General features: G+C 40.0%; 1 protein-coding gene across 1 annotated transcript in view; it reads left to right on the forward strand.

The window, feature by feature from the left end:
- LOC126195465 (dynein axonemal heavy chain 1-like) overlaps positions 1–24339 on the forward strand; it is a 963710-nt gene that overhangs the window by 839718 nt on the left and 99653 nt on the right. Inside the window, exons 58-59 of the mRNA XM_049934091.1 lie at positions 22855–23034; positions 23986–24237. Of these exons, the coding sequence (XP_049790048.1) occupies positions 22855–23034; positions 23986–24237 (432 nt within the window). The remainder of the gene's footprint in view (positions 1–22854; positions 23035–23985; positions 24238–24339) is intronic.

A 24339-nucleotide genomic window follows, 5' to 3' on the forward strand; every position in this document is an offset into this window, starting at 1 on the left:
GTAAGGAGGAGGCTGGGTCGGGGCGGGGGAGGGATATCAGGATAGGGGTGGGGGATGGTGAGCGCTGCTGTGGAGTGTGCAGACACAAGGTGGAGAGAGGGTAGGGCAGCTGGGTGCAGTCGAGACCCTACACAGAGAGGGGGAGGCAGGTGGGAGGGGACTGGTTGTAGAAAAAGAGAGAAGTAAAAAGTGCATGGGTGGAATAGAGGTACGTGTAGTGCTGGAATGCGAACAGGGAAGGGGCTGATGGCTGAGGACAATCACTAACGAAGGTTAAGGCCATGAGGATTACAGAAATGTAAGATATATTGCAGGAAGAGTTCCCACCTGTGCATTTCAGAATAGCTGGTGTTGGTGGGAAGGATCCATATGGCACAAGCTGTGAAGCAGTCATTGAGATGAGGGATATCATATTTGGCAGTGTGTTCAGCAACAGGGTGGTCCACTTGTTTTTTGGCCACAGTTTGTTGGTGGCCATTCATGTGGACAGACGGCTTGTTGGTTGTCATACCTACATAGAATGCAGCACAGTGGTTGCAGCTTAGCTTGTGGAACACATGATTGGTTTCACAGGTAGCCCTGCCTTTGATGGGGTTGGTGATGTTTGTGACTGGACTGGAGTAGGTGGTGGTGGGAGGATGTATGGGACAGGTCTTGTATATAGGTTTATTACAGGGGTATGAGCCATGAGGTAAGGGACTGGGAGCAGGGGTTGTGGAGGGATGAACGAGTCTGATGGACAGCGGAATACCATTTGTGTGTGTGGGGGGGGGGGGGGGGGGGAGATAGGGGGTAGGACATTTCGCATTTCAGGGCTCAACAGGTAATCGAAACCCTGGCAGAGAGTGTAATTCATAATTCAGATGCTCCAGCTCTGGGTGGTACTGAGGTACAAGAGGAATGCTTCTCTGAGGCAGGACGGTGGGACTTTTGGAGGTGGTGGGTGACTGGAAAGATAAGGCACAGGAGAACTGCCGGATATCAGTAACGTCTTGCCATGATATTTCGGCGCAGAGTCTTCTGGCCATCTTCGGGTGAGTGCCACTGTAGTAGTATTACAACAGTGGCACTCACCTGAAGATGGCCAGAAGACTCTGTGCCGAAATATCGTGGCAGGACGTTACTGATATCCGGCAGTTCTCCCGTGTTTTTATGGAACAAAGATGTACTCATGTTACAATGTATCTGCAACACCAACAGTATCCAGAAAAAGGGCGTCTAAAGAAGTAAGTGCACTTTCAGATAAAGAAACTGTTCTGATGTCAGCTGGTTAAAAGCCAGTGCAATGTATAAGTGCAACTGAAGGCAGTGTTTACACAGCAATCAGCAAAAACAAAACTGTAATGAACAATACCGATAGTGTTCCAGAAGATAAAGCACCTGAACATATGAAACAAAGTTACGAGTTACGGAATCCAAAAGTTTTAATAGTGAGTGACAGCCAAGGCAGTTACTGCAGAAACATTCTGGAGGCAAAACTAGACACAAAATATGAGATTCAAAGTTTTATTAAACCAAATGCACCTCTCCATGAAGTTTTTAATCGAATTGACAGATTAACAGAACACTTGAATGCGAGTGATACTCTGATATTAATGGCTGGGTCGAACGACACTGAAGGCTCCTACAACAACATTGAGGAAAACATTGATAACGTCTTACCAATTGTTCTACATCTTAGTAACTAGACAAGTATCGTTTTGCATCCAATTCCCAAAAGATTCGACAAAGAATGTATAAACAAAAAAATCGTCATAGTTAACCATCATTCAGTGCAAACAGTGAACTGTTCACAATCTTGCAACAAAAGTAGAATATCCATTAACTTTGAAATGGAAAGACTGTCTTGTGATAAATTCACACATCACGGATTCCTCTTGAACAGACAGGGGAAGGAGCATGTATGCTATAGACTATCTTCATTAATTAAAATTGTACAAACCAGATGCATTTATCTCTGAATCGACCAGTCTATGTGAAGACATCAGTGTTTCACCAAAATAAATACAATGTGAAAACCAGTGCAATACAAGTGCCCAAATTGAAACAAATGCTACTTGACAAGTGGATTACAATTAGAAGCACAATAGCACACGAAAGGCAGGGCCCAGAATCCAGGGAACCAGCTAGCAAGAAGACACCACCCACACATCACCCCCCTGTGGGTTCGGGGGTTAGAATAGGCCCGCACTATTCCTGCCTGTCGTAAGAGGCAACTAAAAGGAATCTCAAACGTTTCGGCCTATATGTGATGGTCTCATCTTGGGTTTAACCTCCATCTTTCCAAATTCTTACGAAGAGCGAACCAATTTGGGAAGGGCACCTTACATGGTGCATTTTGTCCATCGTGTATTGAGACTTCTAGCCAGCTTTATCGTCGTCGCATTGCTGTCCCACTCGTTCTCCATCTCTTGGGCGACGGTACGTTCCTGGGTGCAATTTCCACTCTGCACTGTGCTGTGTTGCTTTTTGCGGAGGCAACGACCATGGACTTTATTGCATCTAATATCCAGCATGGTAGCCAGTCTGTTGTGGTGGGGCCGCCATGTACCCTGTTGGTTGTAGCCCCCTGACAACACAGGGATTGCTCTACTGATGATGCCTGCGCCGTTTTCTCCCCATGTATGCCAATGAGTAGATGCCCATCTCCCTGGGGCACCAGGACTACTGGGAATGGCCATCCTGCCAGGTGGCCCTTGCTGTGGCTGGGTGCCACCCGTGGGGAGGGCCCTTGGTCGGAGTAGGTGGCATCAGGGTAGATGACACGGAATGAAGCGTGGCACATCATCTCTTGCTGGTGGCCAGCCACCAGCAGTCTCTAAGCGTTCGAGGGCTCACTTTAAAGCTAACGTGTATGACCTCAAATCGTTCCCCTCCCTGGCCACACCATGGGAGGAACGCAAGGCTATGAATGACAGTGAAACGTATTCACCCCGATATCTCGTCTGTACCAGAGCTGATGGGGAATCCTTTGTATTTGTGAAGCCTCAGTTCTTTGTAGAGCATTTAGAGGACAATTTTAGGGAGGTGGCGGCCTCGTGCAAAATGTGGTCCGGTTCAGTCTTGATAAAAACAGCATCCTCTGCCCAGTCATGAACCTTGCTCGCTTGTAAGAAGCTGGGTGATGTTTCAGTTACTATCATAAAAGCTTAAAATTGGTCCAGGGCATTATTTTCCACAGGGATATCCTTTTACAGTCCGATGACGAGCTGCGCACCAACTTAGAGCGACGAGGTGTCCATTTCGTCCGGCGCATCCACCGGGGTCCGAGGGATCATCAAGTTACCACAGGTGCCTTCATCTTGGCCTTCGCAGGTGACACATTACCTAAGAAGGTCAAGGTGATGGACTACCTCTGTGATGTAAAGCCATATATCCCTCCTCCGATGCGGTGCTTCAAGTGTTGGAAGTTCGGCAATATGTCTTCCCACTGTGTTTCCAGCCTCATGTGTCGCGATTGTGGTCATCCATCCCATCCTGATACACCATGTGCCCCACCTCCCATCTGTGTCAACTGCGGAGAGCACCATCCCCCTTGCTCACCAGATGTCTGATTCTGCAGAAGGAAAGGAAAATAATGGAATACAAGACCCTGGACCTACTGACCTACACTGAGGCTAAGCGGAAATTTGAACGGCTTCACCCCATGCACATGACATGTTCTTATGCCGCCACTGTCACTCCTGCTGCAGTTCCATCAGCTGCAACACTTATAGTCAGCTCTCAGAGTCGAAGGAACACACCTGCCCCCTTGATGGGGGGGGGGGGGGCTCTTCCCTCCCTGTTGCTCCCACACCACCTCCCTCGGGAGCAGCACCACCTCAACCTCTGGGGACACTGGTCCCCACTTCCAAACCGTAGAAGTGTAAGTCTTCTTCGGCTTCTCTTGCTAGGAAGGGATCCCTTGGGTCACTCCCTTCTCAGGTTCGTACCAGCAGCACAGCAGACACCCACCAGTGGCTGAAGAAGCCACAGGTCGCTGGTCGTAGGGCTTCGTGATCGTCTTCAGTCCCAGTGACTGACTCCAAGAAGCCCTCCCAGCAAGGGCAACCAAGGGAACAGTGCGAGAAAGCGAATTTGAAGACCCATAAGAACAAGGAACCTGCGGTTTGAAAGTCGCTCGAACGCATGGTGAGCCGGCGGTTGAGTTGGGTACTCGAGTCTCGGGGCCTTCTGGCTCCATCTCAGGGTGGGTTCCGTAAAGGCCGCTCTGACAATCTGGTGAGCCTGGAGTCAGCCATCCATACGGCCTTTGCCCGCCATCGGCACCTCCTCGCTGTCTTTTTTGACATGCGGAAGACATACGATACGACATGGTGACATCACATCCTCTCTACGCTTCATGGTTGGGGTCTTCGGGGTCCACTGCTGATTTTCGTTCAGAATTTTCTGATGCATCGTAGCTTCCGTATGCAAGTTGCGGCCTCCCATAGTTCCCTCTGAGTTCAGGAGAACGGGGTACTGCAGGGATCTGTCTTAAGTGTCTGCCTGTTTTTAATTGCAATTAATGGGCTCACTGCAGCCGTGGGAACATCTGTCTCAGCATCCTTGTATGCTGAAGACTTCTGTCTCAACTATATCTCCATTGGCATTGCAGCTGCTGAACGTCTGCTGCAGGGTGCTATCCGCAAGGCGCAGTCTTGGGCTGTAGCGCATGGCTTCCAGTTTTCGGCTGCCAAGACCTGCGTTATGCATTTCTGCCGGCAACGCACAGTTCACCCTAACCCACGGCTTTATCTTACCAGCGAACTTCTTGCTGTGGTGGAGACACATCGGTTTTTGGGTGTGGTTTTTGATGCCCGGTCGACTTGGCTCTCTCATATTCGGCAGCTTAAACAGATGTGTTGGCGGCATCTTAATGCTTTGCGATGCTTGAACCACACCAGCTGGGGTGCCGATCGATCTACCCTCTTACGGCTCTACCAGGCGTTAATACAACTCCGTCTGGATTATGGGAGCCTGGCTTATGGTTCAGCATCCCCTTCTGCGTTGCAGGTGCTGGACCCCATGCTTCACAGCGGGGTCCGACTTGCCACTGGAGCTTTCCGGACCAGCCCTGTGAACAGCATACTTGTGGAGGCAGGTGTCCCTACACTACGGTTACGGCGCCGACGTTTACTGGCCGCTTATACCACACAAGTTTTTAGCTTGCCCAGGCATCCTAATTATCATCTCCTGTTCCCTCAGTTGGTTGTCCATCTCCCAGAACGTCGGCCCCGGTTGGGTTGTACAATCACAGTCCATGTCAGAGAGCTTCTCTCCGGGCTTGGGGTTTTCCCTCTTCCACCTCCTTTCCGGGCCCCTCTGCATACACCCCCGTGGTGTGCGCCCCGCCCTTGCCTTCGGCTCGAATTGGCACAGGGCCCGAAGGACTCAGTCCCTCTGGAGGGTTTCCACCGCCGCTTTCTTTCCATCCTTGCCACGTATCAGGGCTCTGGCGTTGTTTACACTGATGGTTCGATGGTTGCTGGTCGTGTCGGTTACGCTCTCACTCTAGGGGACCATTACGAACAACACTCATTGCCGGCTGGCTGCAGCATTTTCACTGCTGAGCTGGTCGACATCTTTCGTGCCCTAGAGTATATCCGCTCCTGCTCAGGTGAGTCCTTCGTTATCTGTAGTGACTCCCTGAGCAGTTTATGAGCTATTGACCAGTGTTTCCCTCACTCTCGTCTGGTGGTGGCTGTTCAGGAGTCCCTCCATACTCTTGCCCGTTGCGGCCGCTCTGTGGTCTTTGTGTGGACCCCAGACCATGTTTGGATACCAGGCAATGAACATGTTGACCACCTGGCCAAACAGGCCACCAGTAAACCATCTCTGGACAATGGCCTCCCAGAGACTGATTTGCGAGCTGTCTTACGCTGCAAAGTTTTCGAACTTTGGGACACTGAATGGCGCAACCTGACCACACCAAACATACTCTGTCCTATCAAGGAGATGACAAATGTATGGTTGTCCTCCTTGCGAGCCCCTCGAAGGGACTCAGTTGTCCTTTGTCGGCTCCGCATTGGCCACACACGCTTGACACACAGCCATTTACTGCCCTGTGGGGACCCGCCTCACGTGTTTGTCTTTATTTTGTGTTGAGTCTGACCTTTGGACTACGATTTTAGACTGAGTTTTTTGTGTGTTTCTTGGTGGTTGGCTTTTCCTTTTTTGTCTCTATGGTCGGCCAACCACTGTCAGACTCTGTGTGATTTTAATTCCTTTTGTCTGGTCTCTGCTTGAGTCTTTCTTGTCCTGTGTCGTGTCTTGTCGTCTCCATTGTTCATTTTTATTCTTTGTGGGTGTTTGAAGGTTTTTGAACAAGGGACCAATGGCCCTAGCAGTCTAGTCTCTTCAATCCCACAAACCAACCAACCCACACCTCAAAACAAGGAGGATTTTTTACAGCTAACAATACTAGATGTAAAAAAGAGGTACGTGGTCAAGCAAGACACAATATAGTCCATGCTTCACACTTTAAATTGTTCCATCAGAATGTTCAGTCTCTTTCCAATAAGCTGAATGAAATACAAATCTATAAGTGATATTTCTGTTTTATGGTTTACTGAGCACTGGCTAAATAAAGACATGATAGAACTAGCACTCCTACCTCAGTTTAAATTAGCTGGCACATTTTGTAGAGAAGTACTCAGGCATATGTTCGAGAAGATATAGGCTTCAGTAACATAACCAAATTTGACAGCTTATCTAAAGAAAGAGACATAGAACTCTCAATAGTAGAACTGCCAACTAGAAATTCTGTAATCATCTATGTATATAGGCCACCGGATGGTGATAAAAAAGTTTTTTATAATCATATGGAAGAGCTGTTAGAGGATTTCAACACCCTCAAAAAATATTATCATATGTGGAGATTTCAACGTTGATTTCTCCAAACCCAGTAAATTTAAAGATGAAATCAAAGATTTACTGAAGTCCTTTAACCTAAAACCAACTATAACTAACCCAACTCTCATAACCACTACTTCTGCAACAACCATAGATCAGGTGTTTGTAAATACAGATAAATATACCTGCAACACACAGACTGCAAACACTGGTTTTAGTGATCACAGTGCCCAAATACTAACAATCACTATTCCAGGAAACGCAAAAGCCAAGAAAACTAGAGCTATTGTCAGGAAGTTTAATAATGAAAACATAGATTAATTTTTTTATCTCTTGCGAAGCGAAAACTGGACTGATGTTTACAGTCCAAACAATGCAGATGACAAGTTTGATAAATTTATTGTCAGGTACAAACATTTCTTTGAAATAGCCTTTCATAAACGAATGTCACTTATAAATTCTGTACACAAACCAAATAAATGGATCCCAACAAGAATAAAAATATCACACCAGAATAAAAGTAACTTATATGAATACTCAAAGCAAACCACAAATCCTGTATTTATCAACTACTTTAATAGACATGATATAACAAAAGCAAAGAAAATGGAAAATGACAAACAAATAAAAAATTCCAGGAATAAGACTGAAGCAACCTGGAGTCTCATAAAATGAGAAACAGGTACTACATCATTAGCCCAAAAAATATATAGAACTTCATGAAAACAACAATAAAATAATCAACTCCACAGTAGTGGCTAATAACGTAGCACACCACCTGATTACCAAACATTACATCTCACAACCAGACAGCAATACACTCCAGTCAGATACAAAAATTCTTACAAGAACCCTATTTATGTCTCCTACAACACCTGAGGAATTATCTGTCATTATAAAAAGGTTACCCAATAGGTATTCAGCAGGTACTAATGAAATACCAGATATTATCATCAAAGCAAGTGTAACATCTATCGTAGAACCATTAACGGATATTTTAAATTCATCATTCATGAGTGGTGTATTCCCAAAAAATCTGAAAATGGGAAAAGTGACACCACAGTACAAGAGATGGGGACAAACATGAAGCTGTAAACTATAGACCTGTATCACTGTTGTCAGGCTTTGGCAAAATTCTTGAAAAACAATTTCTTAGAAGGCCGACAGCCTTTCTAAATGAAGAAAACATAATAAGTGATGTGCAACACAGATTCAGAACTGGCGGATCAACACAGTCAGCTATTTATACCTTTTTAAATGAAATTCTAACTGCAGTAGATAATAAGCAACATGTGTCTGGCATATTTCTTGACCTTAGTAAAGCCTTCGATGTAACTGATCATAATACTCTTTTGCAGAAGCTAAGTAATTATGGAATACGAGGCCTGCCAAACAAGTGGATAAATTCCTACCTTCCTGACCATCAACAGATCACTCAAATAAAATACAAAGACATAAAAACACAAAAAATTGTAATTTTTACAGTAATGCACAAAATATTACATATGGAGTTCCTCAAGGGTCAGTCCTTGGGCCAATTCTTTTCATTTTTTATGTTAATGATTTGTCAGAAAAAATAACTAAAGAGACAACAGTACTTTTTACAGGTGACACAAATATCCTAATCAAATCATGTGATGAGGAAAAAACAACAGTTACAGGTATAATACAAAATTTAACACAGTGGTTCAGAACAAACAAGCTAATAATAAATAATGAAAAAACAGTGACAGTCAATTTCCACAATTCACAGAAACTACATCCTGCAAGACCGATTTTTAAAATTGATGGAAAAACTGTCTCATCCGTGAGCGACACAAAATTTTTAGGTATACATATTCAGCAAAATCTAAAATGGGAGACACATCTTAATCATGTAATTAAAAAGCTAAACACACTTACATACGCAGTAAGAATCCTCGCACAAAATACAAGCTGTGCATCTGTGATCACAATATATCATGGCAGTATTCAGTCACTACTGATGTACAGCATTATCTTTTGGGGGAACTCCGTAAGTACAAACAAAACATTTAGGCTACAGAAAAAGATTGTTAGAATTATAAACCATGCTAAGTACAGAGACTCCTGTAGACCAACATTTAAAAATCTCAATATACTGCCTCTACCATTCTTATATATGTATGAAATACTAAATTTCACAAAAGGAAGTATTTTAAAAGATGGAAATATCTTCAAGTATATCTGTGATTTCCACCCTCATGATACTAGGCAGAAGCATTATTTGCATGTCAATACAGTAAGTACAAACATTTGTAAGAGAGGAGTGTATCATACTGGCATAATGCTGTACAAATCTCATGCCATCCTATATGAAACAGATACAAAATTTAAAAAGTTTAAAGTGAAACTGAAAGAGTTCTTGCTTGACCACTGCTTCTATTCTGTTTCTGAGTTTTTAGAGTACCAGAAAAGTATAGTGTGACTGCTCAAATATTCTTAACCAATCTATCATTTTATTTCATTATATTAATTTTGTCATCAATATTCAACATGTATTGAATAATTTTTAATTATTTATCTTTTCAGAGTAACAGTGCGTATGATGTTGTATATACTGTACCAACCTGACTTTTCCTACATCGTTTGTGCAAAATATGTACCTAAACATGGTTTACAGGACCAACAAAGAAATATAAATAAAAATACACAGTTTTAACAATATTAAGTCAGCAGAACTTGCAATACGTCTACCCACTATCAATTATTGAGACGAACAGACTTTTTAACTATATTAACGTGGCGGAGCTCATAATACGTCTGCCCTCTATGATGTATATACACAGACAGAGCTGAAGCAGTTAAAAAATTGAGGAGCATTGTTCTACCTCTTTTGTTTGTATGTCACTGTTATCTATGGTACAAAATTATTAGGTGTGAAAGAACAAGGGAGAAAAGAAAGAAATTATTATAATAATAATAGTAATAATATTATGCTACATCATAGTGTTTCTTTCAAACCTTATTGAATTTTATGATTAGTTGTCTGAGTAGGAAATTTGCAATTTTGTTGTTAATTCTTGCACTTTTTATGATATTTCTGAATCGTCTTTTAAGTTTAATGTGTATAGACACGACTTTTGTGACTAAGCCATTGTCAAGAATTTCTGAATCCTCTTGTAGTTTAATATGTAAATACTTAATTTTTGTGACTAAGCCTTTATCAAGATTTGGTACATACTGATCACAGCGCATAGTCTGATGGTGTGTGTAGCCATTCAACAATTAGTTCTGAACTTCTGTGTTTTCATTGTTAGCACTGGACAATTTTCATATATGCTCTGTTATTTGTGTATAAAGAATTGTAAAAGATTAGATAGTTATTTCTCCTAGTGACTGATCATATATTGATGTGCCATCAGTGTTTGAAAGCAAATACCATCACTCTTACTAGTTTGCAGTTTTTCATCTATGTTGTTGTTGTTGTTGTTGTTGTTGTTGTTGTGGTCTTCAATCCTGAGATTGGTTTGATGCAGCTCTCCATGCTACTCTATCCTGTGCAAGCTGCTTCATCTCCCAGTAAGTACTGCAGCCTACATCCTTCTGAATCTGCTTAGTGTATTCATCTCTTGGTCTCCCTCTATGATTTTTAACCTCCACACTGCCCTCCAATACTAAATTGGTGATCCCTTGTGACTCAGAACATGTCCTACCAACCAATCCCTTCTTCTAGTCAAGTTGTGCCACAAACTCCTCTTCTCCCCAATTCTATTCAATACCTCCTCATTAGTTATGTGATCTACCCATATAATCTTAAGCATTCTTCTGTAGCACCACATTTCAAAAGCTTCTATTCTCTTCTTGTCCAAACTACGAGGGCGGTTCAGAAAGTAACCTCCGATTGGTCACAGTGCAGGTTGTGGGGGGAGTAGCGACGCCATCTGTGCGTTCACGCACTCAACAGGTCAGTCGGCATCAAGCCGTGGTCGAGTGAACGTCGTACCTGCACTAGTTTAGTTTTTGTGGCAGTTTGAAATGTGTGCTGCAATAGAAAACCCCGCCAAATGTGAAGTGCGTGCTGTCATAAGGTTTTTTACAGCCAAAGGATATTCTGCAGCAGCTATTCATCGTGAGCTTTGTGCCGTGTACGGACCAAGAGTTATGAGTGAAGGAGTTTTCCGTGAATGGGTACGTTTATTTAAAAGTGGACGAGAAAACGTTCATGATGAAGAGAGGAGTGGTAGACCATCATTGGTGACTGACGAACTCGTTCAGACAGTTGATGCAAAAGTTCGTGAAAATCGACGTTTCTCAATGTCGGAGTTGTCTACTGGCTTTCCACAGATTTCTAAGACTCTCTTGTATGAGATAGTGACAGCAAGATTGGGTTACCGTAAGTTCTGTGCACGATGGGTGCCCAAAATTCTTACCGACCACCACAAAACTCAAAGAATGGCCTCTGCATTAGACTTTCTGTCATGTTATGAGGACGAAGGAGAACCATTGTTAAACAGAATCGTGACCGGTGACGAAACCTGGATTAAGTACGTGAACCCTGAGACAAAAGAACAATCAAAGATGCGGGCACATTCAAATTCGCCTACCAAACCAAGAAAAGCCTCGCAAGATTTTTCTGCCAGAAAACTGATGGCAACGGTGTTTTGGGATGCCAAAGGGGTGTTATTGGTTGAATTCATGGAACGTGGTACGACCATTAATCAAGACGTGTACTGTGAAACAATAAAAAAGTTACGACGGGCTATACAGAACAAACGCCGTGGTATGCTGACTTCCGGTATCGTTTTTTTGCACGATAACGCCCGTCCTCACTCTGCTCACAGAACAACGGCCCTTCTTGAGTCCTTCATGTGGGACGTTATCAACCATCCACCTTACAGCCCAGACCTGGCGCCAAGTGATTATCACCTCTTCATGCATTTGAAGAAATGGCTCGGGTCACAGCGGTTTGATGACGACGAAGAGCTCAAAGATGCAGTCACAGGCTGGCTCCAGGCACAAGCGGGTGATTTTTATGCAGAAGGAATTTCAAAGCTTGTGAAGAGATATGATAAGTGCCTCAATCGCTATGGAGACTATGTAGAAAAATAGTGCAAAGATGTAGTTGTAAGATGTATATATTAAATTATTTTTATTTAACTTGGTGTATTTTTTTAAATCAACCGGAGGTTACTTTCTGAACGGCCCTCGTATTTATCGTCCATGTTTCACATCCATACGTGGCAACTCTCCATACAAATAGTTTCAGAAACGACTTCCTGACACTTAAATCCATATTCGATGTTAACAAATTCCTCTTCTTCAGAAACACTTTCCTTGCCATTGCCAGTCTGCATTTTATATCCTCTCTACTTCGACCATCATCAGTTATTTTGCTCCCCAAATAGCAAAACTCCTATACTACTTTAAGTGTCTCATTTCTTAATATAATTCCCTCAGCATCACCTGAGTTAACTCGACTACATTCCATTATCCTCGTTTTGCTTTTGTTGCTGTTCATCTTATATCCTCCTTTCAAGACACTGTCCATTCCGTTCAACTGCTCTTCCAAGTCTTTTGCTGTCTCTGACAGAATTACAATGTCATCGGCGAACCTTAATGTTTTTATTTCTTCTCCATGGATTTTAATACATGCTCCAAATTTTTCTTTTGTTTCCTTTACTGCTTGCTCAATATACAGATTGAATAACATCAGGGAGAGGCTACACCCCTGTCTCACTCCCTTCCCAACCACTGCTTCTCTTTCATGTCCCTCGACTCTTATAACTGCCATTTGGTTTCTGTACAAATTGTAAATAGCCTTTCGCTCCCTGTATTTTACCCCTGCCACCTACAGAATTTGAAAGAGAGTATTCCAGTCAACATTGTCAAAATCCTTCTCTAAGTCTACAAATGCTAGAAACATAGGTTTGCTTTTTCTTAATCTAGCTTCTAACATTAGCCATATGGTCAGTATTGCCTCATGTGTTCCAACATTTCTACGGAATCCAAAGTGATCTTCCCCGTGGTCGGCTTCTGCCAGTTTTTTCATTCGTCTGTAAAGAATTCTCATTATTAATTTGCATCCGTGACTTATTAAACTGATAGTTCACATCTGTCAACACCTGCCTTCTTTGGGATTGGAATTATTATATTCTTCTTGAAGTCTGGGAGTATTTTGCCTGTCTCATACATTTTGCTCACCAAATGATAGAGATTTGTCAGGACTGGCTCTCCCAAGGCTGTCTGTAGATCTAATGGAATGTTGTCTACTCCCGGGGCCTTGTTTTGACTCAGGTCTTTCAGTGCTCTGTCAAACTCTTCACGCATTATCATATCTCCCATTTCATCTTCATCTACATCCTCTTCCATTTTCATAATATTGCCCTCAAGTATATCGCCCTTGTATACACCCTCTATATACTCCTTACACCTTTCTGCTTTCCCTTCTTTGCTTAGAATTGGGTTTCCATCTGAGCTCTTGATATTCATACAATTGGTTCTCTTTTCTCCAAAGGTCTCTTTAATTTTCCTGTAGGCAATATCTATCTTACCCCTAGTGAGATAAGCCTCTACATCCTTACATTTGTCCTCTAGCCATCCCTGCTTAGCCATTTTGCATTTCCTGTTGATCTAATTTTTGAGACGTTTGTATTCCTTTTTGCCTGCTTCATTTACTGCATTTTTATATTTTCTCCTTTCATCAATTAAATTCAATATTTCTTCTGTTACCCAAGGATTTCCACTAGCCCTCGCCTTTTTACCTACTTGATCCTCTGCTGCCTTCACTACTTCATCCCTCAAAGCTACCCATTCTTCTTCTACTGTATTTCTTTCCCCCATTCTTGTCAGTTGTTCCCTTATGCTCTCCCTGAAAGTCTTTACAACCTCTGGTTTAGTGACTTTATCCAGGTCCCATCTCCTTAAATTGCCACTTGTTTTGCGGTTTCTTCAGTTTTAATCTACAGTTCATAACGAATAGATTGTGGTCAGAGTCCACATCTGCCCCTGGAAATGTCTTACAATTTAAAACCTGGTTCCTAAATCTCTGTCTTACCATTATATAATCTATCTGAAACCTGTCAGTATCTCCAGGTTTCTTCCATGTATACAGCCTTCTTTTTATGATTCTTGAACCAAGTGTTAGCTATGATTATGTTATGCTCTGTGCAAAATTCTACTAGGCGGCTTCCTCTTTCATTTCTTACCCCCAGTCCATATTCACCTACTACGTTTCCTTCTCTTCCTTTTCCTACTATCGAATTCCAGTCGCCCATGACTATTAAATTTTCATCTCCCTTCACTACCTGAAAATTTCTTTTATCTCGTCATACATTTCTTCAATTTCTTCGTCATCTGCAGAGCTAGTTGGCATATAAACTTGTACTACTGTAGTAGGCGTGGGCTTCATGTCTATCTTGGCCACAATAAGGTGTTCACTATGCTGTTTGTAGTTGCATACCCACACACCTATTTTCTCTTATTCATTATTAAACCTACTCCTGCATTACCCCTATTTGATTTTGTATTTATAACCCTGTATTCACCTGACCAGAAGTCTTGTTCCTCCTGCCACTGAAGTTCGCTAAATCCCACTATATCTAACTTTAACCTATCCATTTCCCTTTTTAAATTTTCTAACCTACCTGCCCAATTAAGGGATCTGACATTCCACACTCCGATCCATAGAATGCCAGTTCTCTTTCTCCTGATAACGACGTCCTCTTGAGTAGTCCCCACCCGGAGATCCGAATGGGGGAGTATTTTACCTCTGGAATATTTTACCCAAGAGGACACCATCATCATTTAACCATACAGTAAAGCTGCATGCTCTTGGGAAAAATTACGGCCATAGTTTGCCCTTGCATTCAGCCGTTCGCAGTACCAGCACAGCAAGGCCATTTTGGTTAGTGTTACAAGGCCAGATCAGTCAATCATCCAGACTGTCGCCCCTGCAACTACTGAAAACACTGCTGTCCCTCTTCAGGAACCACACGTTTGTCTGGCCTCTCAACAGATACCCTCCATTGTGATTGCACCTACGGTACAGCTATGGCTATCTGTATTGCTGAGGCACGCAAACCTCCCTACCAACGGCAAGGTCTGTGGTTCATGGAGGGGTTTTCATCTATATGAAGTGTAATTCATTTCCATTTGTCCATCTTCTCATGTGTCTTAGTAAGTTATGTTTAAATAATTTCTGTTGGTATCAAAAGTAACTGTGCTTAGACAGTTTGGTCTTGTTTCGATGTTTTTTAAATTTCTTTTACTGAAATTTTGTACTGTTACTTATTGATATCAAAGAAACCCAAACTACATGGTTTCATTTGCCTGAGGATGTAACATACTATGCTCACAGATTGCTTTAGTATTTATAGTTGCAGTTATTGCTATTATTTCATATGTCCGCAGAAGTCAGTATTTTGAAGGTCTGTAAATTTGTCAAGAGTATCTGTACATTGATAGTGTAGGTTGAAGTTCGCCTGTGTTGGCAACAATGAATAAAACTAGAATATTATTTAATGTTGATGAAAGCACCCCTTCTTAACTGTCACTCAAACAGACTAACACGTTTTGAGATTTCTGTTGTGGATACTTGTTATGCCAAATTTACATTAATTTCATGTTTTATTAGAGTTAGCTTGTAATGCAGCACCATGGCGAATATAGGTAAGAGGGACATTCATATATAGTCCACAGGTTGATATTACTATGGATTTTTTGATGCAACATCAATGAAAATTACGCCAGATGTAGTTAGGAGCTTCAGAAAGAAACACATTTTTGTTTTTTCACTGTGTACTCTTAACAAAAAACTGGTGAGAGGTAGAAATGCACACTGCAGGGGTCTTGGGTTCGTAACTGTTGAATACTACAAGTTGTACATCAATATCAAAACTTCATGCAGTAAAAATGCTACAGAAATCCACAGTGTATTAAGTGAAGTTTGTAATGAATTTACAATGGACTGTAGTACAGTTTCTTGTTGGGTTAGTCATTTTCGTGATGGCTGTATGAGCATTGAGAGTAATCCAAGAACCAGAAGGCCAAAAAGTCAACGGATGAAAGAAATATGAAACTTTTGGCAGATGCTCTTGAATAACAGTGTGACTTGTGAGGAATTCTTTGGAGCAATGGGAATTCCCTCACCAACAGTATTCCATATTCTGACTTATGATTTGAGCTAGAGAAGGATTTCTGTGAGGTGGGTCCCTCACCTCAAGAGAAGCTTGACATTGCAACCTTGCTCAAACCACAATTCTACTGAGAAGCTCAAGAATTCTTGTGTTGAATGGTCGCTCTTTATAAAACATGGTTTAGAAAACTTTGAACCGGAGTTGAAATCACAGTTCAATGAGTGGAGAGCTTCAGGTTCTCCACATCCAAACAAATTTCCACATGTCATTCAATGTCAAGCAAATGATTTTTGCTTATGATCGCCAAAGAATGATCATGACAGATAAATTTCCACGTGGAACAAGTGTCACAGTAGTATAACTTCATACAAAACCTGCTCAGAGGATTTTTTGACAATGGAGATTATTCCAATACCAAGGAAATAAGGAACCAAATATACTGTGAGCACAGGACAATTTGTGACAATAGGACAGGAAGGTAAGTGATGTATAAAATCATTATAGTTAAATTGTCAGTGAGAGTGAGAGGAGAAATGACCAAATGGACTGAACCACAAAAAGGAATAAGACAAGGTTGCCTCCAACTTTTTTCAATCTGTACTCAGACAATATGTCTGAGCACTGCCCATGACATGATGACAGGGAAAAATCAGGGGAGAAGGTTTGGAGATGACATGACCATCCTAGTATCGATGAAAAAGAATTGCAGGAAATACTGAATATCACTGAAACTAAATGGAATAACTATGGAATGAAAATCAAAGGTAAAAAAAATAATGGCACTAGAAGGAGAGAAGCAGCAGAACATTAGTAAAGCTTTAAATACCTAGGAAGCAGGATACAGAAACAAGTGGAAGAGCAGCACAGACATTAAAATCAGGATACTAATGGCGAAAGAGGCATTTTGTAAGCAAAAAAAAATATGGGCAAAGATTTGAGGAGAAGACTGAAAGTGTGGTTTGTATAGATTGTCCTCCTGTATGGTACTGAAATGTGGACAATAGCGGTGTGGCAGAGGATGTAAAAAGTAAATTCAATGTATAGGATTTACAATTAGGAGGTACTGACAAGAGTAGAGACCACAAACAATTACTCAATGTAATAAAAGAAAAGAATGTGGATATGACCTCCATGTTAAGAAAGAAGGAAGGAGGTGCTTATAAAAACAGTCTTAGGGCTGACTGTATAAAGCAATTGTTTTTAGGTTAGCACAAAAAATAAATTCAGATCAAGCTGAACACAGAAATGTGCACTGTATAAACCTTGTCATAGATTATTTTGCTGTGAAGTAGGAACAACTTCGACCATCAAAATTTCACAAATCAAGTAGAGTTCCATTGCGATCATCAGCTCATAACTTAGTGACATTGCAAAAGAGACAGTTTCATTTTGCACAAACATACACTAAAAAGAAGGAAATGATGATGCTGTTGTTGGCCTTCTCACATTGCTTATTTTTTAAGGAGAATATCAGTGACGCTAAGTAATGAGTGCAGATAACCATAATTTCTTCCAAAATAATTCTTGACGGTGTTTCACTGGCACTTAGCATAAGAATTAAAAAGGGAAACTGAAACTATTTGCAGTGAACAGTAAGTATATGTAGTTTGACAGCAGCTAATAATTACTGAACACCTCTTGCAAAAATGTTCTCTACATTTAATAGCAGTAAATACAGAATTCTTATGAATTTTTTTACTAAACATGTGCATAGATTGTGGACAACTGCATGTGTATTGACGAGAAGAAATAGTTAGTGGGGACATGTGAGTCAATGAGCAACGTCATTTTTGTCAGCTAATTCCAAATTGAAGCTGTGTCTTAGTAGCTCAGTGGTTATGTGCTGGATGTTGGTCTATGGTCCTAATGATAGATCTGGGTTTCAACTCAAATCCAGTGCCCCCCTCCCCACAAAACACTTCTTTCTTTCTCCTCTTGTAATGTTTGATACTTTGTAAATTGCCAACCTGAATCATCTCCAAAAGTACCTTGCCCAGTAAAACATGGTGGTGGATAAACCAGTATTCAGGTTGATGAAAGGTCTACCTAAGCAGACAACACAGATTTGTTCCTCTTCCACTGCGAACTATTGAAACTTCCATCCAACCCACTTAAACCAATGGCCAACAAACTGTAATATGTATGTTTTCATTATACTCAGCCTATTTACCCTGACATGACACCTCTGTTGTCTACAGTGCATTTTCACTGTCAAACTGTCCATGCTACCCACTCGGCCATGAATTCCCGGCAGTCAAGTGATATATCCTCTATTATATTTATTGTACTCTTTACTCTGTTGTACAACAAATCATGTCTTCCCTTCCTCTCCAATTCTTCAATTGCTTTTTTAGCCATTTTTCCTAGTTTGCTCTGTTTCTCTACATGGTTCATTATTCAGCCTCCTGTAGATCTTTACTACATCTTCATCACTCTTCTTTTTGAATTTTCATCTCTCCTCCATTTTAGAATTCATTTCTGTGCAACCCACTATAATTTTCTGCACTAATTTTATGATTTCTTCTATTAGCGTATTCCATCACGTATTGACATTATCAGGTGATTCTTTGTTTCACAATGTGTTAATATGCTCGAGTGATAGCATTTTTCAAATTATTTCTTCTACTGATCTTTGCTTTTTTGGGTCTCACTTTTTCAGCACGACAGTCCTCGTGTTTTCATTTTTACTTCTGCCTTAAGCAAATTGTGATCACAATATATGTACCTGGTAATTTATGAAGCTTCTTAATTCTGTTTTTGTATCTTTCATCCACAGTATAAAATCAGTTTTGTGTCAATAATTATCTCCCAGTGACTTTCAAGTGTAGATCCATCTCCTGTTGTAACAGTCCTGTGCTTGGATATCCTGTCAACTCATTGGCATCTTGTAGCTCGCTTCTTCAGTGAAATAGCTGAAAACTGTTTTGTAAGATCATGCAAGTGACATACACTACACTTTTGTTACAGTTCAGTGCTCTTCCCACATTTATTAGCCCTGTAAATGACGTTATGCCCAGGTACGGCTTTATATTCACACATTTTATGAGAGTTATAGTCCTCACAATAGTAACTCCAAAAAATACACTTAGTAAATTGTCTCAATGAAGTTGCATGATAACTGATGAACACAACAAGAGTTTGCACAGTGGTAGCAAAATGAAAAGAATGGTTCCCATGATGTTTTCAATAAAGCTACATAAATAAAAGAATCAAGTGATAAACCTATCACTGTACAAATCTAAATTTTAAGTGGTAAATATTCAAGTTCAGACTTTCTTTACAAAACATTTGCACAGAGGTGTTGCATGTTTGATAGTTAAACACCAACTTCATTCATAAGAGAGTAACTCGGAATTTTTGTACTGTGCACTCAGAATGGACAGATAGATCGCACACAGATATTGCATGGTTGCTGACACATAGATATGCATGGTTGTTGAAGCACACAGGATTGTGAGCTACATAGATCTTATGTGTGTGATTACCAGTAGCAGAATCTTTCAACACAGATGTTGCCTGCAAACATTCAGACCATTGACTATTTTGGGTGAAGTCGAATTGATTAGGATTTTGTTACTGAGGATGGATTATAAGTGCTGATAAAAATTTGCTGTGGGAAGTAAATGGTGGTGCAGGAATTCACAAAAGTTAATAGAACTATTTTATGCATGTGTGTTGGGAGTACCCTATTTATGAATATGATTGCCATCTTAAAAAAATATTTTACATTATGGTAAATTATGCAGATTCTTAATCGGGTACTTAATCAAATAGTAAAGTATGTCATCTTGTTCATAAAAATTGTGGCAACAAAAGTATAATGTCAAACTTCAGAATCTAACAAGCACAGAGGCAAAATCTGCAATGAAAAATTAGGTTGATCCTGATCTTTAATGTTAATTGTTTTGTAAGTTAACCAGTTCTGTGAAAATTGGCATATGTTACGTAAATGCAATCCTTTTACTGTTGCATGTCAGTTTATCAAAATTGTGGATTAGCTCACTAGAAATTTCACATGATGAACTCTGTAGTATTATTCTCAGTTAGGGCTAATTTTCGGTTTTCAAAGTTCTCATGAAGTACTTACAGTACAGGAGACAGTACATTAAAAATAATAATTGGAATAACTAATGTAGTGGGTAAAAACTTAGTTAAGTTTTGGAAATATATATGAGCATCTGCCACGTGTATAATACTTAGATAATGTACAAAATTTGAAAAATTATTGCAGGAGTTAAAATCATAATGGATGCTGTAGTTTGAACTTGCTATGTCTCAGTGTGATTTTTTGAACCATGTATTGTCACTACTAGTGTCGTTCCCTGATCTTTACTACTTCCAACATCATTACTGCCTACAATGGTTCCCTAATTCGAGTAACCTAGACTACTACTTTGCAGCAGTGGCAGATAACCAAAAAAACCTCTAGGACGGGTTGCTAAAGATATCTTGAGCTACCTTACTTTTACTGTAATAAAAAAATAATCAAGTCACATGCAAAGTTTAAGAAAGTTTTATTTAAACTGATTATACACATATACAAGACAATGCCGTCTTATCATATGAAAAAGTTACAATTGTGGCTCTCTTCCTTAAATGATGAATTCTGTGCACCCTTTCTTCCTGGAGAATTGGTTAATTAAATTGTCAATAGGACAATCAACGTCAGGGTGAATGTTCTAGAGAGCTAAGCCATTAAGTTGATCCTCCTTCATTGTCAAACTCAGCCATGTCTTTGTACGCTGCAGGTAGACAAGCAAATATTTTTTACAGCTTGTGCAGAGTAGGGTAGTCAGATCTAGGACAAACAGACCACTTTTTACTTATTCATTCTTAATATTTCTGCTTATGAATGTAAACTAACACCCTATTCAGCGAATAGTCCTTATTAATAACGCTACATATCGAAGGTTCTCTGTATGAGAAAAGAGTAGAATATTTGCGACTTTTCTCAAACAAATGCCAGACAGAATAACATATGGAGATCACTATGTCACTTGAATGGCCGCGACTTTTGTCGTAGGTATTTGTTAGCTATCTACGTGGCAGAGAGAAACATATAAAATATGATGACGTGGACGTACATGCTACATAGGAAAGTACAACTACTCGATAACTTGATTCATTCGAGTCAATAGAAACGAACGAACCAGTAACAATTTTCTGTACTGATTTATATTTCCTTTACTAACTGGTCATTGTGTTCTGAAGCTGGAATACATACCTGGATAATATATGAGGTATGTCCAGAAAGTGAGTTTCATTTGGTTATATAAAACAAACGTGTACAGATACAGAAAAAATATTTATTGTACAAAAATCTACAACTGTTAAACTACTTTTCTGCATAGCTTCCGAAATTTTGTAGGCACTTGTCATAGGTTGGCACAAGTTTTTGTAAGCCTTCTTCATAGAAGGTTGCCACCTGTGTTTTCAACCAAGTGATAACATGTCCTTTCACTTTGTCATCATTGTTGAAGTGTTGACCACCAAGGACAGACTTTAGGTGTAAGAGGAGAAGAAAGTCACAAGGAGCAAGATCCGGGCTGTATGGAGGATGATCAAACACGTCCCAGTGAAATTCCCGTAAGAGTTGTTTGCTCACATTATCGTGGAAAAAAACAACAAATTTCAGTTTTTCAGTAACCATTTCATGAATTAGTGATTGTGAGATCTGCAGAACTTCCATAGCAAGGGCAATAAGTGTACTCTTACAGTTGTGCTTAATCTTCTCTTCAGCTGTGTGAACCAGTTCATCAGTAACCACAGACGGGTGTCTATTTCGTTCTTCCTCGTGCACTTGATCATGCCCTTCATTGAACAGTCTGACCCATCTTCTAACCATTGAATCACTCACAGCATTTTGTCCATAAACCTCACAGATTTTCCGATGAATTTCCTTTGGTTTAACTTTCTTTGCATTTAGAAAATGAATCACAGATCTGATTTCACATGCGACGGCATTTTCAGTTATGGTTGACATTATAAACAAGCACTACATAGCACACATCACCAGCAGCGATCTGAAAATGGCATATGTCTTCTCCTTGAGTCAGAGTAACTGCCACACATGTTCAGAACTGCGATCGTTGTGCTGCTGCAGATAGAAATAGAAATGGAACTTACTTTGTGGATGACCCTCGTATCTTTTTGCATGCCATCTAGTCTACGCTGATGATTGTGTCGCTTGCATAGTCAACTGTTTCCACACACTTAGCCATTTTCTGTCATAATCATTCCTACAACAGTTCTTGCTTTAAATTGTCATCATGAATAGTACATTGTATATTCATCTGACTACAACTCCCCACGTACATCGCATCTGATCTCAGCAATTTGTATCAGAGTGATATTATTGCAAGCTATCTTTCATGTAAGGTTTTCTAGTTTTCCAGCTTGTAGCAGTATTCTTACAATACAGGTACCAATCTTTGTTTTGTCTTTAATGTGTGCAATTAAATCAAATACTGTAAGTGTGGTTATATTGTCATCATTGTTTTACACAGAATTAGTTATAGTGTGCTGTTTTTCCAGTGGGGTAATAAATGAGAAACAATTTAGGATGGTCACAGTTTTGATGCAATTACAGTTTATTCCCAGTTTTGGCAAGTAGTTGACACCTTCAGATGTTTTCAGCTTGGTTATGGTGTAACACGTCAACTTCATTACAATGTCTCGCACCAATTCAAAATTGTGACATTAGTAAAAAGTAGACAGTATGTCTGTCCTTATAAAATATGCTATTGTGTTGGCTTTTAGTATTGTTTTTCAGAAGAAGATGTATGAAATGCAAATTAATTGTTAATTTTTAGCTAAATATAGCATACTATGTATAAAATCTGCATTTTCAGTATATTAGTAACAGCTGCTGTTTTTGAAGTATTTCATAGGCTGTAATAACCTTTGAAAAATCCGTCCTTTTCAGAACTGCCATCTGGCACCAAGTTGGATGCCACGGCTTGAGCGAATCATTGAAAATATTAGCCCTGAGAGTTCACATAAGGAATTTCGTGTCTGGCTTACGTCGACGCCATCACCATCCTTTCCTGTTTCAATTTTACAGAATGGTACCAAGATGACAGTTGAACCTCCCAGAGGAGTTAAGGTAGTACTTATGATCAAAAAATTTATACTTTCATGAATTGTGCTTAACAAATATGTAATGAGTAGATTTTTCATATTTCAGACACAGTTGATGAATTTTAAGCTTCTTTATTTAGCACATCTTTGAACTATAGATAGGCCTTGATCACGAAGTTCTTTATTAAATGTTAATCATTTCAGAATTTCATCATCAGACTGAGGTGGTGGAATTAGAGTGTCCAAGGAAATTAATGATAACAAATATGTACAGAATAACATAACTGTGCATCTTAGTAATCCATATACAGAATTTTCAGTTAACATTGTACTTACATTTAAATTAAACTGTAGTAAAAAGCTCATGAATGTGATCACATAGACTGAACTTAATCCAGATCTTGTATAGGGATAATTGATGGTGCTGTTGTCTATTTGAAGAGAACTGATGCTAAACTGACTGTGGTGAATAAGCTACCAAAGAAGTAAATGAAGGCCAGTACTACTTAGCACTGTAAAATATGCCTAATGAGATCTATATTATATTCAGTCTATGTGCTCTCTTTTGTGAGCTTTCTACTAAAGTTTGATGTAAGTGTAAGTATGATATTAATTGAAAATTCTGTATTTGGGATAACAAGTTGCATAGATATGTTATTATGTACATATTTGTTATTGTTAATTTCCTAATTTGTTATTGTTAATTCCATAGCTTCAGTCTGATGGTGAAAATTTGAAGTGCATAATGCTTAATAAAGTATTGGGTGATCAAGATCTTTCTATAGTTCAGAACCATGCCAAATCTAAATATTTGTCTGCCTCTGCTGTGGATACATTTCTCCATCATGTAATCTCTTCCTTATTTGTAAGTTTCATTCCATAATTGGCCAGATATTTTATAGATACATAAATATATTTTAGACAGTTATTATAAATAAGTGTATGTTTAATTATTTCAATGAATTTACATTTTCAGGCAAACATGATTCGTGCGTACAGCAATCAAGTCACAGAAATGGCAGGCTACATAAGCTCCGATGGAGTAAAAGTGCCTATTTTCAAATGGCTTCTTTTCTCACTGTGTCTCTTCCATGGTGTATGCATAGAGAGACGTAAGTTTGGACCTCTTGGTTTCAACATACCATATGAGTTCACAGATGGAGACCTCCGTATTTGCATTTCACAGCTTCACATGTTCTTGGAGGAGTATGAAGATATCCCATTTAAGGTTAGCAGATCTTGATTTTTCATTAAAATAGCAACATACAGAACTACTTGCTACTCTTAACATTTTCAGCAATTTATTATAATGTTTAATGGTTCATGGCAC

Source organism: Schistocerca nitens, chromosome 7 (assembly GCF_023898315.1).
Source record: "Schistocerca nitens isolate TAMUIC-IGC-003100 chromosome 7, iqSchNite1.1, whole genome shotgun sequence".
Lineage (NCBI taxonomy): Eukaryota > Metazoa > Arthropoda > Insecta > Orthoptera > Acrididae > Schistocerca > Schistocerca nitens.